Raw genomic sequence first — 16,844 nt, forward strand, 5'->3', positions numbered from 1 at the left:
AAAGAAATCCATTTTTTTAGCGAAAACTTAACACGTAGCCTTATGTGTGGGCACGGGTCCCCCACAGACCGTTATTATGAAGAAAAAATTTCCACCCAAACCAATGATTGGACATGGTTTCTGGGACTATTCTGCACCTCTGGGCCAAGTTTCAAAATATTTGCCGGCAGAAATTTCGAATACGGTCAGTTTTAGTATTTTTAGTTGAAATTAAGGGGAAATCGCATGTAAAATGCATAGGAAAATTTCAAAGTTTTAATGTTTTAACTCTAAAACGTACTGGTCATGGTTTTAAATTGTACTTACATGTAGTAGAATGATATAAAACGATTTACAGAACTGACTTAGCCGGATTAAGCCTTAGTTAAGTGACTTAAGTACATTATTTACAAGTTTATATCTAAATATTAAAAAAAAAACTCCTTCATTAGGCAATTTTAAGTCTAGGAAGACTAGATTGCATAAAAAAATTAAAATGGGGTAACTTTGAGCCAAGGGGTGACATTGTACCAAATTTTACGTTTGTTTAATAACTAATTAGCTTAACAATAAGCTCGATAAGCTTGAATTGTAAGGATTACTCGTTGCAAATATTGTTGTCTTCTCCCACAATTTTGAAAAATTTCATAAAAAGTTAAATAAGAACGAAAAAAATCTACAAAGGATTATTAGCCTTATTGTTGTACCCTGACAAGAGTTTTAGGACACAAACTACATTAGAACTTACATCGTCGTTCATATGTAAATATTTATAAGATTAATAACCTATACATATTAGACTAAACTTTTTTCACATTTTCTTAAGATATGCCAGGCTTGTTAAAATAGTAGATAAGTGGTTGTGTTTTCACAAGTTTTTATTGAAGATTAAAGAGGCTTTACATAATATGTTTTCGTCTCTGGAGTAGGTTTTGGTTTGAAATATTAATCCTGTGGGAAGTTGTGCCATTAAACTTTTGCTAATTATAATCATTACACAGGGCAACAAAAATGTTTGAGCTAAATGATAGCTGAAATACTCACTACGTTTCGTTCGTATGGTTCAAGTTTCTAAACGTTTTAAAACAAAAAAAAACAATTTTATTATTAATGCAATGCTACAAACTTGCCACGTCACATAATTGTTTTTCTTTTATTTGTATTCAGAAGGAATCGATTAAGAACTGGAACATGTGCGCATCATTTTTAAATTTGTCACTTATAGGTGATTTAAAATCTTTTTAAACATATTAATTTGCGATTTGCGAAGCAATATCATCAAATTATTGTTGGGGTTGGGAACATAAATAGACCAAATTAAGCAGTCTACAAAAAAAATATTGACATAAACTTAATGCTTATCAAAACAATCTTTTGTACATTGTCACCCCTTGGCTCAAAGTTACCCCATTTTAGTTATTTTTATGCAATCTCCTAGACTTAAAATTGCCTAATGAAGGAGTTTTTTTTTTAAATATTTAGATATAAACTTGTAAATAATGTACTTAAGTCACTTAACTAAGGCTTAATCCGGCTAAGTCAGTTCTGTAAATCGTTTTATATCATTCTACTACATGTAAGTACAATTTAAAACCATGACCAGTACGTTTTAGAGTTAAAACATTAAAACTTTGAAATTTTCCTATGCATTTTACATGCGATTTCCCCTTAATTTCAACTAAAAATACTAAAACTGACCGTATTCGAAATTTCTGCCGGCAAATATTTTGAAACTTGGCCCAGAGGTGCAGAATAGTCCCAGAAACCATGTCCAATCATTGGTTTGGGTGGAAATTTTTTCTGCATAATAACGGTCTGTGGGGGACCCGTGGTGGGACAAACTTCAAATGCGTTTTTCTCAGCTTGCTATTTTTGCATATGGGACATTTATGCGAACATGGGCAGTATAGATCGTTAAAGTTGGAGAAAAAAAACCTTTTCATGCAAGAACGTCTTTTTTAAATCGCTAATAACTCGTCAGGGTTAACTCAGATCGTTTTGTGGTCTTCGACAAAGTTGTATGTCGTAAGAATTAGCTCAAGAATCTAACACTTGACAATGATCAAACACATTTAACGCCACCTTTTGGCGGAATTTTGATTTTTTGCTTTTCCTTAGACATTTTTGTGGTTCTGAGATTTTAAAAAGCCGGGAGCCGTGGTGTAGGGGTAGGCGTGATTGCCTTTCACCCAGTCGCCCTGGGTTCGATCCCAGACGGTCCCGGTGGCATTTTTCGAGACGAGATTGGTCTGATCACGCCTTCCGTCGGACGGGAAGTAAATGTTGGCCCGGACTAACCTCAAAAGGTTAGGTCGTTAGCTCAGTCCAGGTGTAGGTGTCGTCTCCCTGGGTCCTGTCTCGGTGGAGTCGCTGGTTGGCAGTTGGACTAACAATCCAAAGGTCGTCAGTTTGAATCCCGAGATGGATGGGGAAGCTAAGGTGTAAAAAGAGGTTTGCAATTGCCTCAACAAGCAAGCCTTCGAACACCTAGTTTCGAGTAGGAATCTCGCAATCGAGAACGCCAAGGCAATGCTGTAGAGCGAAAAATTTGATTTGATTTTTTGAGATTTCAAAAAAGTGTCCACGTGGTTTAGGGATGGTCCCCCGGTTGCCAGATAAATCTGGGAATGCCCGATTTTTCAAGTGTCAGCCAGAATAAAGATTTATCAGATTTTGACATATTTTTTTACTTTCTGCCAATTTTGGCCAACTTTTTGATTATAATGAACGATTTTAATTAAAAATCGAAAATAAAGTGTAAAGACTTATTTCATTGAAAACATAAATTCAACCTTTCGGAGGTTGAAAAATGTAACAAAATTGAGCATTGATTATATCCTGCCTTTCCTCCCCTACTCATAATTATGAAATTGTAAGCACTTAAGCAGGGATGGACTGCCGTTCTACGCATAATTGTCCCATGTTCGAAAAAGTGCAACTGAGAAAAACGCGATTGAAATTTTTCGACTGATTTCTGTGTTTCTACGCATAATTGTCCCGTCTATTCGCTCAATTTGTCCCTAATCGCCCCCGTTAACAGTTTATCACCCTCATTTGTGATTCTTTGATATACGTCAGGTAAACAAGACATAATGCTTCGTAAAACTGATGATTCCGTGTAAGAAAATACTTGGTGGGACAATTATGCGTAGAAGTTTAACGATGGGACAAACAGACTTGGTGTTGTTTTTAATGAGTTCCCGAACAAATTACCAGATTTTATGTGTTTTTCTTAAAGTATACGTCAAACTAAACTTTAAAATGTCATAAAGTCAAAATCTGTAATTCTGTAATTCTGTAATTTCGGAATACATTCGTCCGGCTTCAGCTGAAGATTCATGCTGTCCCATGTTGCATGTTCGAGTGTAGACCTACGGAAAACCTTGCCGCGAGGAGAGGTGAGTGAGAAGTACACGAACCACCTACGACATAATTCCTCGGGCGGCCCAGGTCAACTCGAAGTTACCCCAGGCACCCCCAGTGCAGGACACATTGGGGGTAGAAAGCGGATAGATATTTCAGTGAATACAATAATTATGACAATATAGTTTCATATAATCCTTATTCCTTAATCTTACCTTTTGACACTATCAAACCTAGCAATATTACTATTGCATCTTACCATTCCCTTTTGATAGTGTCAACTTCAAACCTTCACTCATTGTGCAATTAACACATAATTTCCGCTATATTCTTCATGCGGAATCTTCGTCTAATTTCTTCGCCTTATTATCACTGAACCACGGCGCGATATTGTTCTCACATTTTTTGAGCTTCAACGACCGATTGTTATTCACGCACTTATAAAAATACTTGTTCTGTTTCGCGGCTTTGTGAAAAATACACGTGTGTTGGCTGATACAATGACTTTTTCGGTCATCGTATGCTCGCAAGGTACATGAAAGAGAAAAAGAGAAAAAATGGGATAAGTACAATGTAAAATAAAATCGAACATTGGAACAGACTAACACAGAAAGAAAGAATAAAGAAACCTTATTTTGCAACTAGACAGAAATACCAACTTGTAACGAGAAGTTTACAAGAAAACAACTGAAGTTGTGAAATATGGGACAAGACAAGCAAACTAGAATAGTTAATATATATAATAAAACAGATTGAACGTACCTTTAATCATATTAATAACAGTTATGCCCAAATTTCTTACCAATTTTTTTCAGCAGTTACATTTCTACAATAATGTATTGCGATTCCAAGTTTGAAGAATAGAGTAGTTAAAGTTTGTGAGGTAAGGGACAAGTTATAGCAATAGCAAAATAAATAGATGGATAGATTTTAGATTTTACTAAATTGTATCTTAAAAGAATAGTAAACATCTATCTTGTTTTGAAAATAGCCAATGCACCAATTGCAAACATACAGCATGTCACGTTCACACCGTATGGAGTAAATGTGATAAGCTATATGTCCACATTCGGGGCACCACCTTTTTTCAAAATACATGAAATGATAGAAGGAAGACCCCTTCTGTATAGTGGAAGATTTCTGCAACACCTTGGATTCGGACCAGACATTTTGTCTGAAATAAGAGAGAAAGACAAATATTAAGATTGTGGTATTATCACTAAATCCTATCATCCTTTCACCCCCCAAGACATGGTCTATCCTTCGTGCCTTCGTGTCTTGGGTGATGGCGAATTCTACCTTCTTCAATGATCTTCGGACCACTCGGCTCCAGTTTACAACATGACAGCGACGAGAACACAGCCGAATGGGAGTTGACAGTATCAAATGCATGCTATACACTTTGCTTTGCTGGATACTTACTAATAGCAAAGGGCGAGAGTCCTGCGACTCTCAGCAATCATGAATACTGCCCATTTGCCACAAAATGTCATAAAGTCAAAATCGTCAAAAAATTACATGGGACAATTATGCGTAGAACGGCAATGGAATAATCACAAAAACAAATCTTTTCGCTTATGAACTTTCTTCCCCCGAGAAAGAGAGAGGAGGCAAAACACGCAAAAGAAAATCGCTCCCGAACTTCTCGAAGAAAATCAGTTGAAGATTGTTTGTGAGTTTCCTTGTAAAAAAATATTTTTTTTTCTCTTTGTTTACACACATTGCCCATCTAGAAAAAGTGAGAGGTAATTTTTGGACACGTGACGTAACACCTGCAAATCTCGGGTGAGTTTTCAAAAAGCCGTAAAAGCCATCGTGACCTCTGCTGACACTAATTTTCGTTTTTCAAAATGAAACAAAATTTCATTTATTTTTAGTTTGGGGCACTTGAAGGACGTGTAGATGAACAATCTCAAGCATTTTTGATATTGGTTTTTCGTAAGTAGGTCGAATACCGATGCAAAAAGGACTTAGTTTACCAATGGTTCTTATGGCTTTTTGAAAACTAATCCGAGAAACGATTATTGAAATAGATGATCCGCCAAATAGTCAAGTTGATGATTTTTTGAGATTTCTCTCACCGATCTTCCGTGCGCGAGAGGATAGAGCCATGTTCCCTTCCGATTTTTTCTCTTGATGAGCGTCAAAAGATTTTCTTTTGATGATGATTCTTCCATTACTGATTGTAAGATGATTTTCGTCTGCGTGATTTTTATCTGTACTTTGCCAGATTAATTCAATTTTTAACAGAAACAGAATTAGGAAAACTTTTTTGGAAAAGGAACATTCCTCCAAACACATTTTGAGCTTTGAATTTGTCAAATTTAATAAGCTAGTTTTAGTTTTTATAGTTTTTAAGGCTGGTACAAATATTTTTAAACGAATTTGTCCCGTATTATCCGTAGTATCCGTGTGTTTCTTGAACAAATAAAATTCATTCCTGAAAAAAATCAATTAAAACTTGTTTCTTATTTTACCGCCACTAGCCTTTTTTGTACATTGTTTCTATCAAAAGTTGCGGACAAAAAACGATTACAAAATGTTAATTTTCAATTTAAGATAAAATGAGTTAAACAAAAAAGACCTTCAAGATATTTTCAGCAAATGTACTCTAGAATGTGTACCGTAAACCGGGGTGACTTTGATAGGATTTCAATTTGTTTTTGGAATATTTTCCAACAGGTAAGGTTTTTCTCAAGATTATTATTTTTAAAACATGTTAGTACTGGGGTAGACTACACAAAGTCCATGCACTATTTCGGAAAAAAAGTTTTTTCTATAATGTTTAGAAAAATAGTTACGTTAAAAATTCTTAGTTTTAATTCCGGGGTGACTATCAAAGTCATAGTTTTTCTTGTTAAAATCATATTTAAGATGTTCAAACTTTATTTGTACGTGAAATGCACTATCACTAAAGTAGCTCACGGTGTATTTTTTCGAGACCTCAATGATAAAAAATTCGGTATGTCTGATATTTGGCACCGTGAAAGAAGGGCTCTTTCCCGACATTTTGCGGTATATACCGAAATATTTCGTCGGGGGGTCTAGTGCAACTTTTTTATTTTGAAGATTATTTTTCGATATTATGGGATATTTGTTCAAAAAAGTCACAGGAAATCGGTGCATTCATGTTGATATCCCTCAAACTTCTTATAAATATGCCATGGGGACTCTATCCAACTATATTTGACCAATATTTGACCTCCAATAAAAAAAAGTAAATCTTTCCTTTGTACAATTTGTCATGAAATAACAGCAACACATTGCCCGGATAGAAATTTGAGCATTAAACAATGCAAAACATAGATTATTTATTTAATAAACTGTTTATTACCCAATAGGTTCCGAATATTATTTTTTCAATCCTCTGCCACATTACACCATTACATTTTAAAACATTTTAGAATCAATCACATTGTAGAAAACAGTTTTCTGAACAAGTTACATAAAAAAGTATCACTTTTGGTTCAATATAAGCAGAGATATGCCCAATTCCCTGAAATAAATAGTGCCTTTCTCTAAAATTTCTTAATTTAAAAAAATAGTTTCCCTATATATATAAAGGAAATAAACAGTTATATAGTTGATAACAGATGTGTTAACGTATATTCAACAATTTTTATTGATTTTTGACAGACTTTCTTGCCAAATAGTCCAAATTACTATCTTTTTCTAAATTTACAGTTTTCTCATAGAAAAATCAATCAAATATTGGGAAGTTATAAACCAAATTGTTGGAAATAATTTTTCTCATCCGAATCCGGCATAAGTTTTATAAAAATGTTGATTATGAAGGAAAAAACACATTTTTTCAAAAAATCATAGGTTTACGCTATTTGTTCATAGGTGGCGACGGGATTGCCACAAAAGGCGACAACTCAATAGGCGAGATCTCGAAAGGCGAAAATTCAAAAGGCGAAAAAGTAGACCCACCACGTAAGGCGAAAAAGCACAAAAGGCGAAATGGCTCAACTGGCGAAAAAGTTTTATTTGATTTGGATTTTTATCTCCCTCAAAAAAAAAAAAAAAAAAAATGCGATGAGTTTTGTTTTTGAAAATTTCGTAGGTAAATTTCGTTTTATATTTTTGAGTAAACATCAGTTTATATGTGTATATTTCCAACAAACCATCATATAATCATGGTAACAAAAAAACTTAAAGAAAATTAAGCAGTCCCTTAAAACAAATAAACATTTAGTACAAAAGTACCGAAAAAAATAAAAAAAAAAGCTTGTCTAAATACAAATCAACACGTCATGATCAGGTTCTTCGCTTTTTGGAGGCCAAACAGAGTGAAATCTTAGTAACAAATTCTACATTTTTCATTCTGTCAACTTCTGCACATTTTTCTGCAATTTCCTTTGTGCGCTTGCGGCTGTCTTCTGAACCTTGGTTATTAGGGAAACCTTGAATCACCCTAAGTATCTGCCCTTCAGTTTCGTGTTGTTCTTTTCTAAGTTCGTTAATCATTTTGCCAATGCTTAAATGACTGCTTCCTACCAGAACTCTCCACCGGTTGTGCCAAGCTTCTTGATCATTGGATGAACGAGGAATATTTTCCATCACTGCTCTGAAATTATTCCATATTTTTGGATGGAACATTGGCCTACCGTTACGATTGATTCCAAACATGTACGTAGCCTCAAATAATCCAAAAAAGTTTTCATTTTTGTCGGAAACTTTGGCCTCAACTCCTCATAGGCTTCTACAATTCTTGCTGAAGGCAAGAATGAAAGCCCTTGTAGCTTTTTAACCGCCATGAACACCTCTTTTTCATTACAATATGCTGGTTTTAAACCCTTAGAACTGATGTGCTTCATAATATTCTGGGAGTAATGAAAAAAACAACCAAAAGAGAGCGATTCGGGAAACAATTCTTTAACCGTATTTATAACGGCCTTCTCAAAATCAGAAAGCACAAACTTTGGTTTCAACTGCACATTTCTTGCGGCGGCAAAGTCAAGTAAAGTTTCAAATGCTAGGGTGTAAATTTCTTGTGATTTACACGTTAGTAAAAAATATACAAGTGGCAAAACTCTACGACATTCACCGGTGCCTACTGGAGCATAAATGCTAAATAACTGGCTAAAATCAGATGGAGCAGAAGAAAAAGTTCCATCACATATCCAAAAATTGGCCGCTTTCAACAAATTAACGTTTTCTCCTGTACAAAACATCATTATGCGTGCATCCCCCAACTGATCATCTTTCTGCAAGAACGCCTGACCGGAGATTGTACACTTTCATCCATCGGGAACAACAAACTCTCCGTTTTCCATGTGAACATTAAGGTTATTTAGGGCCTGCCGGGATCTCAAAATTATCATTTTCTGGGCAGATTTGCTGGCTCGTGTTTGAACAATAGGGTCGCTATTAATACTAGTCTCCCTAATTATTTTTGATGGTACCTCACTTGAATCAATTGCTCTGCGCTTTAGTTCCGTCCGATATTGTCTTTCAAGTTGATCAATTGGGTTAGGTCCATGGGTGTGATCTCCAGTAGATAGCACGTGATGATTACCGCTACGCAACTCGGTAGTTGCTCGAGCTTTGCAGCTAGCAGCAGTTTGTTTTCCATGTTTTCGTCGAGCACAATCCCAATAGAATCGATCTTCATACTGGCATAATGAAAAAAATTTCATTAGTCAAACATATAATTTCTCTATAATCATCTATAACATCGGAACAATATTATTCGATTGAAGTGTATGTGTGTTTGCAATTAAAAAATCCTGATTCAATGCGTGTGTGCTATTTGTACTGTTTTGATAAGAATTGGGTCCTAATGCATGCATCATACTGTGACCCCTTGAAACGAGTTGTCAAACATTCGGTCAACCAAAATTTTCAAAAACAATTTTAACATCTTTTTAAAACGTTATGTTCACGTAAAAAGTGTCATTGTGCTAAAAAAAGTGCTTTGTGGTTATGTGTAATAAAATCAGCACCCTAACCCTAATTTTAGGACCCAATTCCAGCGAGCTTTATATAGCTGGATTAAGATTAACTGTTCCCATTTCGATGGGAATGTTGCATACAGATCAAATCGGCTAATTACATTGGGTGGATTTGATGTGATGATTGTTCTTTTCAATTCTAATCAATTATTGTCAAGTTATAAACAAAAAAACCTTACTCTCATATGGAAATTGAACAAGTGACCGTCAATAGATAGCATTTGCTTGTTTTTTTGTGAGTAAACAATCTTTGCGGTAAGGCGTGCATTCTCGTCTTCTGAAAATCCATAAAAATCTGACTCCTCCGAGCTCATGTTGACATAACTGTAAATTTAAAAGATGATAATTCTCGATTAAATTTTCAAAAGGCCCTATCTGCATAGGAAACCCATGAGGGATAGGTTGTTTTGAAAATTTAATCTAGAATTGTTCTAAAGATACTAGAACCAATGAATAAGAGATGATTCTACCTTATAAACTGAAATCTTAAACAATTAACAATAATTACGACACAACAACAAGTTTTTTAATCTTCTGCACAAGCTCGACAAATAATTCCAATGAGCAGCACAATTGTCACAATAAAATGTGTCAAACAAGGGGTGACTTGTGTTAAAAGTGTGATGCTGAAAAAGCTGCATGGATTATATAGAAAAATCTGTAACTACATAATTCAAAAAAGAACGGAAAAATTAAGCAAATAATTTTAAAAAATACGTTTGGCGAAAAAATACCCAAACTACGCGCCAGGTGGCCGTGTGCACCGAGGCCGCGGCTTTGTGCTTTTCGCCTTATGTGCTTTTCGCCTTATGTGCTTTTCGCCTTATGTGATTTTCGCCTTTTGAAACATTTCGCCTAATGAATTTTCGCCTTTTGTGATTTCGCCTTTCGAGTCTTCGCCAAACGTAGGAGACTCGGTGGCGACATGTGTCTTTTAGCTTTGCTGCAAATTCTCTATTGGGTAATAAACAGCTTATTAAATAAATAATCTATGTTTTGCATTGTTTAATGCTCAAATTTCTATCCGAGCAATGTGTTGCTGTTATTTCATGACAAATTGTACAAAGAAAAGATTTACTTTCGGTCGTATCGGGGTTCCCAGCTTGGATTTTGAGGTTATTTCAAAGAAAGCTAGAAATTTGGCTCGAATTTTTTTCATTGGAGGTCAAATATTAGTCAAATATAGTTGGTTAGAATCCCCAAGCCATATTCATAAGAAGTTTGAATGATATCAACATGAATGCACCGATTTTCTGTGACTTTTTTGAACAAATATCCCATAAAATTGAAAAATAATCTTCAAAATAAAAAAGTTGCACTAGACCCCCCGACGAAATATTTCGGTATATACCGCAAAATGTCGGGAAAGAGCCCTTCTTTCACGGTGCCAAATATCAGACATACCGAATTTTTTATCATTAGTTTGTTCTAAAAAATACACCGTGAGCTGATATAGTTTTTAAGAAAAAAAAAATCAATGTTTATATTTAGTTAACTAAGTGTATAAGCTTTTTAGCAAAATACATATAAATTTAAAAAAAAAAACTATTTTTTCGTAATCACCTTATTATAAATTACAAAAATGGCTTTTAAAACATCCCGTTTGAAGATAGAGCTTTGTGCCCTTCAGTAAAGTTACTCAGAATAGCGCCCTCTACAACTTTTTTAAGACACCGAAGCGCTATCTCGTCATTACGCCAAAGTAAAAATTCTGAACCACTCTAAATTGTAGACCACCTCCCATGTCCACCATATTACAAGATGCCTCTATTGACCATAATTATTTGTCCCGAAGACATCAAAGCTCTAAATTTTAACGTATGGCCGCTTTCAATTTTGATTATATGTTTTACATGTATTTTTTGAGGACCTGGAGTCGCATTTGAAGTCAACATATCTTGAGAAACCGCCCGTGTGGATCAATCGGACCGCGCACTGGACTCACAATTCAGAGGTCGCAGGTTCGAATCCCGCGGCGGGCGCTCTAAAATTCTTTGTGTAAATATGGGTATTCGGCGCCGTCGCTCCGTGCCATACTTTCATACACTTAGGAGCCCAGGGCGGCGAAGTCCTTGTAGATAAAAAGGAAGACACTAGTGGTTGGTACTAGCAATGGTGGCCGACAGCTATAAAGTCAACTTCGTTTTCTTGAGAAACCAAAGTCTGGGTAGGAATCGGCTACGGACCTGTTGGTTGGTTAGGAATGGTTCTCAAGTTCAATTATGTAAATTCTTTTGGTCAATCAAGTATTTCAATATTCTTTTAAATAGGTCTGTGATTCAGAAAACAATAGAATATTTCCAAACAGAGTCATAAGCATTCACTTTCGTTTGATTAACTAACCAAGCTTCTAGCCAGTCAAAACCAACTTCGCCCGCTCAAATCAACAAACCAACACGAACGATGCGCGGTTTCGCATCAGGAAGATCGCATCAATTACCTCTCCATCCAAAGTCGACCTTGAACTTGTGCCGCTCTCCACCAGCAGCAGCATCCACAACGCTTTTAGCTATGCTTCTTCTATTTATGCCCCAAAGTTTGTTCGCCAGTTAAATGCTCGACCGACGCCAAGGTTGCGACCAGGTTGATTGATTTTTATTGGATTTTATCAGGGAATTCCTCAAGGAAACACCGATAACACCGACGGAAATTGCTGCTATTTGGGGGGAGGGGTGCCTAATCTTTTAACGCGGGGGGAGAAACCTTCAGAAGAGGGTGGATTGCGTTAGAGTAAGCCGGAAGATGGGTTAGCTATGGTGGTTGTTTGCGGGAACTCACCTAACGGCGTCACCGGAAGTGCGTCCTTGTCCTGCTGCAAATAATCGTACTCGCCGTAGCCTCCGTCGGTGGACCCGTCGTCAAAATCTTCATCCAGTATGATTTGTTCCGGATCCATACGCGATTTGTTTTCTCCTTTGCTTCAAAGTTTTTCAAACTTTCCCTCCCTCACTTTTTGCGTAACGAAACAGAACCCACACACGAAATGTAAATAAAACACAACTTTTTCGCTTAAAATTAGTTTCACTTTCAAGTTTTTCTCTTCACGCAACTTCCGCGGCCGGAAGCTGACTGGTCCGTTTTCCACACTCACACACAAAACCCGCTTGTTTCAAGCGCCGGAAGTGGTTCCGCCACCGCCAACGGCCACACTGCTTCTGCCACCGAGGCCAGCTAGCCAAGGGCCCCCTTGGAAGAGCACCACAAACGCCGAATTCGTCGTCGTCGTCGTTGCCGCCACCAAGAAGAACAAAACCAAGAAGTTGCTGCTGGCCGCCATTGTTGATTTTCGGATTTTTTCACTCCCGAGCTGGGCCCGTCCTAAAATTCACTTTTCCGGCCACGATCGGACCGCCCGCGCGTCACAAATATCCGCAATCGCGAGCTGGGCACCGGCGCTACACGGGAACGCCACTTCCACTACATATCGCGGCCAGTTTGGGGCGAGTTTCGCGAATTTTGTGCGGACCTCGACGCGATTTCACGGGGAAATAATCACTTTGCTCCGATGGCTGTGCTTTTGCTGCATGGGCTGACGGTTGAGAGAGGTTTGACGCGAGAAATGACAACAGCGCGGCCTCGACTGTACACAAGTGTCAAGGGGAGTGACGGGAGAAGGTGAGCATGTTTTGGACCGTGGAAAAAAAGCTGTGGATTTGTACTAAAAATTTCAAAAATATTCAATCATGCAAAAAAAAAACAAAAAAATTAAAACATTTCTGGATTTTTTTTGAAAGGGGGGATTTTTTTTAAGTTTTAATGTTAGGACTAATACCTACGAAACTGAATTTAAAAATTTACGAATTTATTGCGCAATTCCCACTAACTTGGACTTCGCACTAATTTATTGCTATCGATCGCACTATTGCGAGTTGTCAAACTGGCTTGAGAAGCTTATTTTCGGAGTACAATGACCCTTTGTACGACCACAAAGAGTTTAAAATGGATTTTTAAATCAATTTTGAAAAATTAACCTCGCGGTCCTTCATGACAGAAAAGCTCCTACTTGACAGCTCGTTCCAAGGGGACCATAGTTGATCCATCGAAAAAATGTTGTCCTCTCAATATTTTTTTTTCCATTAAATAAAAAAAGGGAAAAGAAATGGTTTTTAATCGTGTTTTTTACCGTTGTACATAAAAAGTGACATAGGGTGTAGTACCTAATTTAAAATTTCCTGAAAAATGATCAAAGCGGGCCGAGAAAGTTGGAAATGTAAATAAATAACAGCTGGTTGCCTAGTTTTCCAAATTCTTGTTAACCAAAGGTGCAAAAGAAAACTGCGGGCCAAATCCAAGTTACAGTGCACAAAGATCAAAATTTATAATTTAAATATTTTGAAATTTTAGAATTCCAAGAATTTTAGAAATTTATATTTTTATTTTGTTGATTGTTTGAATTTTAGAATTAAACAAAACTAAATGAGAATTTGAATCATAAAATACAGAGCAGACATAGGAGCAGACTCATTAATTCGAATTTCGCTACATCAAATGACGTATTCGAATTAAAAATCACTCAAACGTTAAACGGAGTTGTCAAACTAATATTTACATTTCGACTCCTCTGTTCGTCGATTTCTGAGCACGTGGTTTCGTGCTTTAAGCGGTATACGCACTTCGGAAGGAACCGGTCACGAAAAATTTCAAATGAGCAGCAGCGGCAGCGAAAGCAAGCCAGAGAGGGTGGTGAAAAGCCCCAAGAAAACGTTCCCTCTCCTTTGTTCTGCTGTTCGTAAAGCTGTTTCTTGACCCCATTCCTTCCGATCTGCTTACTAGCCTTTAAGCGGTATACGCACTTCGGAAGGAACCGGTCAAGAAAAAAATCAAATGGGCAGCAGCGGCAGCGCAAGCAAGTCAGAGAGGGTGAAGAAAAGCCCCAAGAAATCGCTCCCTCTCCTTTGTTCCGCAGTTCGTAAAGCTGTTTCTTGACCCCTTTCCTTCCGATCTGCATACTAGCCTTTAGACAGTTGTCAGCCGTTCCAATGAGCGAATTCGGTTGGCTAATAATAATTCAGTACTTTTAGAATTATCGAATTGATTAAAGCCTGATCAACATCGAGAAACTGCTGCGATCCTGCGCTGCACCGCGATGACAGAAGTGAAGAAAAAAATCGTTTTAAATACGCAGACTGTGGTCTGCGTTTTTAATACAGAGTCGCAGCTCCGGAACATTGTGTTATTGTAGAAGATTAGTTTGATTTGCATGTGTTCAAAACCTGCGCTTGCATCTGCGATCTTGCTAGTTTCCTGTTGTAATCAGGCTTAATGTTTGATTTTAAAAATACAAAAATTATCGATTTTTGGACTTTTTTTGATTGTTTTGATTTTTATGTTTGATTTTTAATTATTTGCGCAGTTCGGTTTGAGCGCGTGTGGCGTTGCGCGCGCTTTAGGTACTTGGGATAAATAAATATTAAAATATACAAAAAATCAATATGCCTAAATAAAAAAAATTAAAGAGCATGAAAATTTAAGATTTGAAAAACACAAAAACAAATCGAAACACAAAAATTCTTATATTACAAAAAAAATCTATGATTCTAAAATTCTCGAATTAAATTTAAAAATTTACAAATTCTATAAATCCTAGTTTAATTCTCAAATTCTTAAATCAATTTTAAACTTGAAATTTTTTAATTCTATGAATTCATAAATTTCATATATTTGGAATATTTATTGAATATAGAATTTTGAAAATTTATGATTTTTGATTGTTTTTAATTTTTTTGCCAGACAATTTAATGAGAGAAACTCCGGATTCTCCATTTTGAAATTTGGAGTTGGAATTGAAGAATTTTCAAAATGATTGAATTGATACGTTTGTAATTATTATCAGTCGCATTCAAATAAGCAAATCCCCTGACCCTTTCCTTGGCCGTTTCCTGGTCGTTTTTTATACGGAGTTTTGCGTTCTTTCCGAGCTCCGTATCAGCCTTGAAAAGGTACAATAACTTTTGTGCATTCCTTTTTGCTAAACGTGTAGGAAAAAATCCTAGAAAAAATCACAAGTTAAAAATGCAAACAGAGAAAAAGAAAGAAAGAAAAAGTTCAAGATGGTATGTCAGAGACATAACCGAAAGACATAGGACCAAACAATTTGAATGAGTTTTTGGATTGCTAGTGAAATCTGGAATAAGATTATTGTATTTTGTTTCATAGATTTGTCGGCAAAATTGTCATAAATGTTCCCCCAAGGTGAACCTTCCATGAGGGCACCGGCAACTCCAGGTTTTGGCCACCACTGTCGAAATGGCCATTTTCATGTTCAGTATCAAAAACCATGAATTTTGATACCCATATTGCCACAACTCGTATGGGGAACCTCTCTGAGATCACCGGCCTCTCCAGGTTTTGGCCACCATTGTTTAAATGGCCATTTTCATGTTCAGTATCAAAACCCATGAATTTTTATACCCATATTGCCACAACTCGTATGGTTCTGTAAATGTCCAGTACAGGCCAGGGGGAACCTTCTTTGAGGGCACCGGCCACTCCAGGTTTTGGCCAACACTGTCGAAATGGCCATTATCATGTTCAGTATCAAAAACCATGAATTTTGATACCCATATTGCCACAACTCGTATGGTTAAGTAAAAGGCCCTCCAGGCCCCGGGGGAACCTGCTTTGAGATCACCGGCCACTCCAGGTTTTGGCCACTACTGTCGAAATGGCCATTATCATGTTCAGTATCAAAAACCATGAATTTTGATACCCATATTGCCAAAACTCGTATGGCCCCGGGGGAACCTGCTTCGAGGGCACCAGCCAGTACAGGTTGTGGCCACTACTGTCGAAATGGCCATTTTCATGTTCAGTATCAAAAACCATGAATTTTGATACCCATATTGCCAAAACTCGTATGGTTCTGTAAATGTCACCCCAGGCCCCGGGGGAACCTTCTTTGAGGGCACCGGCTACTCCAGGTTTTGGCCAACACTGTCTAAATGTCCATTATCATGTTCAGTATCAAAAACCATGAATTTTGATACCCATATTGCCACAACTCATATGGTTCTGTGAATGTCCCCCCAGGCCCCGGAGGAACCTTTTTTGAGGGCACCGGCCACTCCAGGTTGTGGCCACTACTGTCGAAATGTCAATTTTCATGTTCAGTATCAAAAACCATGAATTTTGATACCCATATTGCCAAAACTCGTATGGTTCTGTAAAAGGCCCTCCGGGCCCCGGGGGAACCTGCTTTGAGATCACCGGCCACTCCAGGTTGTGGCCACCACTGTCGAAATGGCCATTTTCATGTTCAGTATCAAAAACCATGAATTTTGATACCCATATTGCCACAACTCATATGGTTCTGTGAATGTCCCCCCAGGCCCCGGAGGAACCTTTTTTGAGGGCACCGGCCACTCCAGGTTGTGGCCACCACTGCTGAAATGGCCATTATCATGTTCAGTATCAAAAACCATGAATTTTGATACCCATATTGCCACAACTCGTATGGTTTAGTAAAAGGCCCCCGGGCCCCGGGGGAACCTGCTTTGAGATCACCGGCCACTCCAGGTTGTGGCCACCACTGTCGAAATGGCCATT

At 37.3% G+C, this 16,844-nt stretch overlaps 1 protein-coding gene across 7 annotated transcripts in view; it reads right to left on the reverse strand.

Moving 5' to 3' along the window:
* The window catches only part of LOC120429857 (histone-lysine N-methyltransferase 2C-like), a 57,936-nt gene extending 45,115 nt beyond the window's left edge, over positions 1 to 12,821 (reverse strand). For 6 of the 7 annotated variants that reach the window (XM_039594925.2, XM_039594926.2, XM_039594929.2 and 3 more), the window contains exon 1: positions 12,078 to 12,821. In XM_039594925.2, coding sequence (XP_039450859.1) covers positions 12,078 to 12,195 — 118 coding nt within the window. In that variant the 5' untranslated portion in view covers positions 12,196 to 12,821. The remainder of the gene's footprint in view (positions 1 to 12,077) is intronic. The other variant, XM_039594930.2, reaches the window with a different exon arrangement.
* Positions 12,822 to 16,844: the final 4,023 nt, after the last annotated feature.

Source organism: Culex pipiens, chromosome 2 (assembly GCF_016801865.2).
Source record: "Culex pipiens pallens isolate TS chromosome 2, TS_CPP_V2, whole genome shotgun sequence".
Taxonomy (NCBI): domain Eukaryota; kingdom Metazoa; phylum Arthropoda; class Insecta; order Diptera; family Culicidae; genus Culex; species Culex pipiens.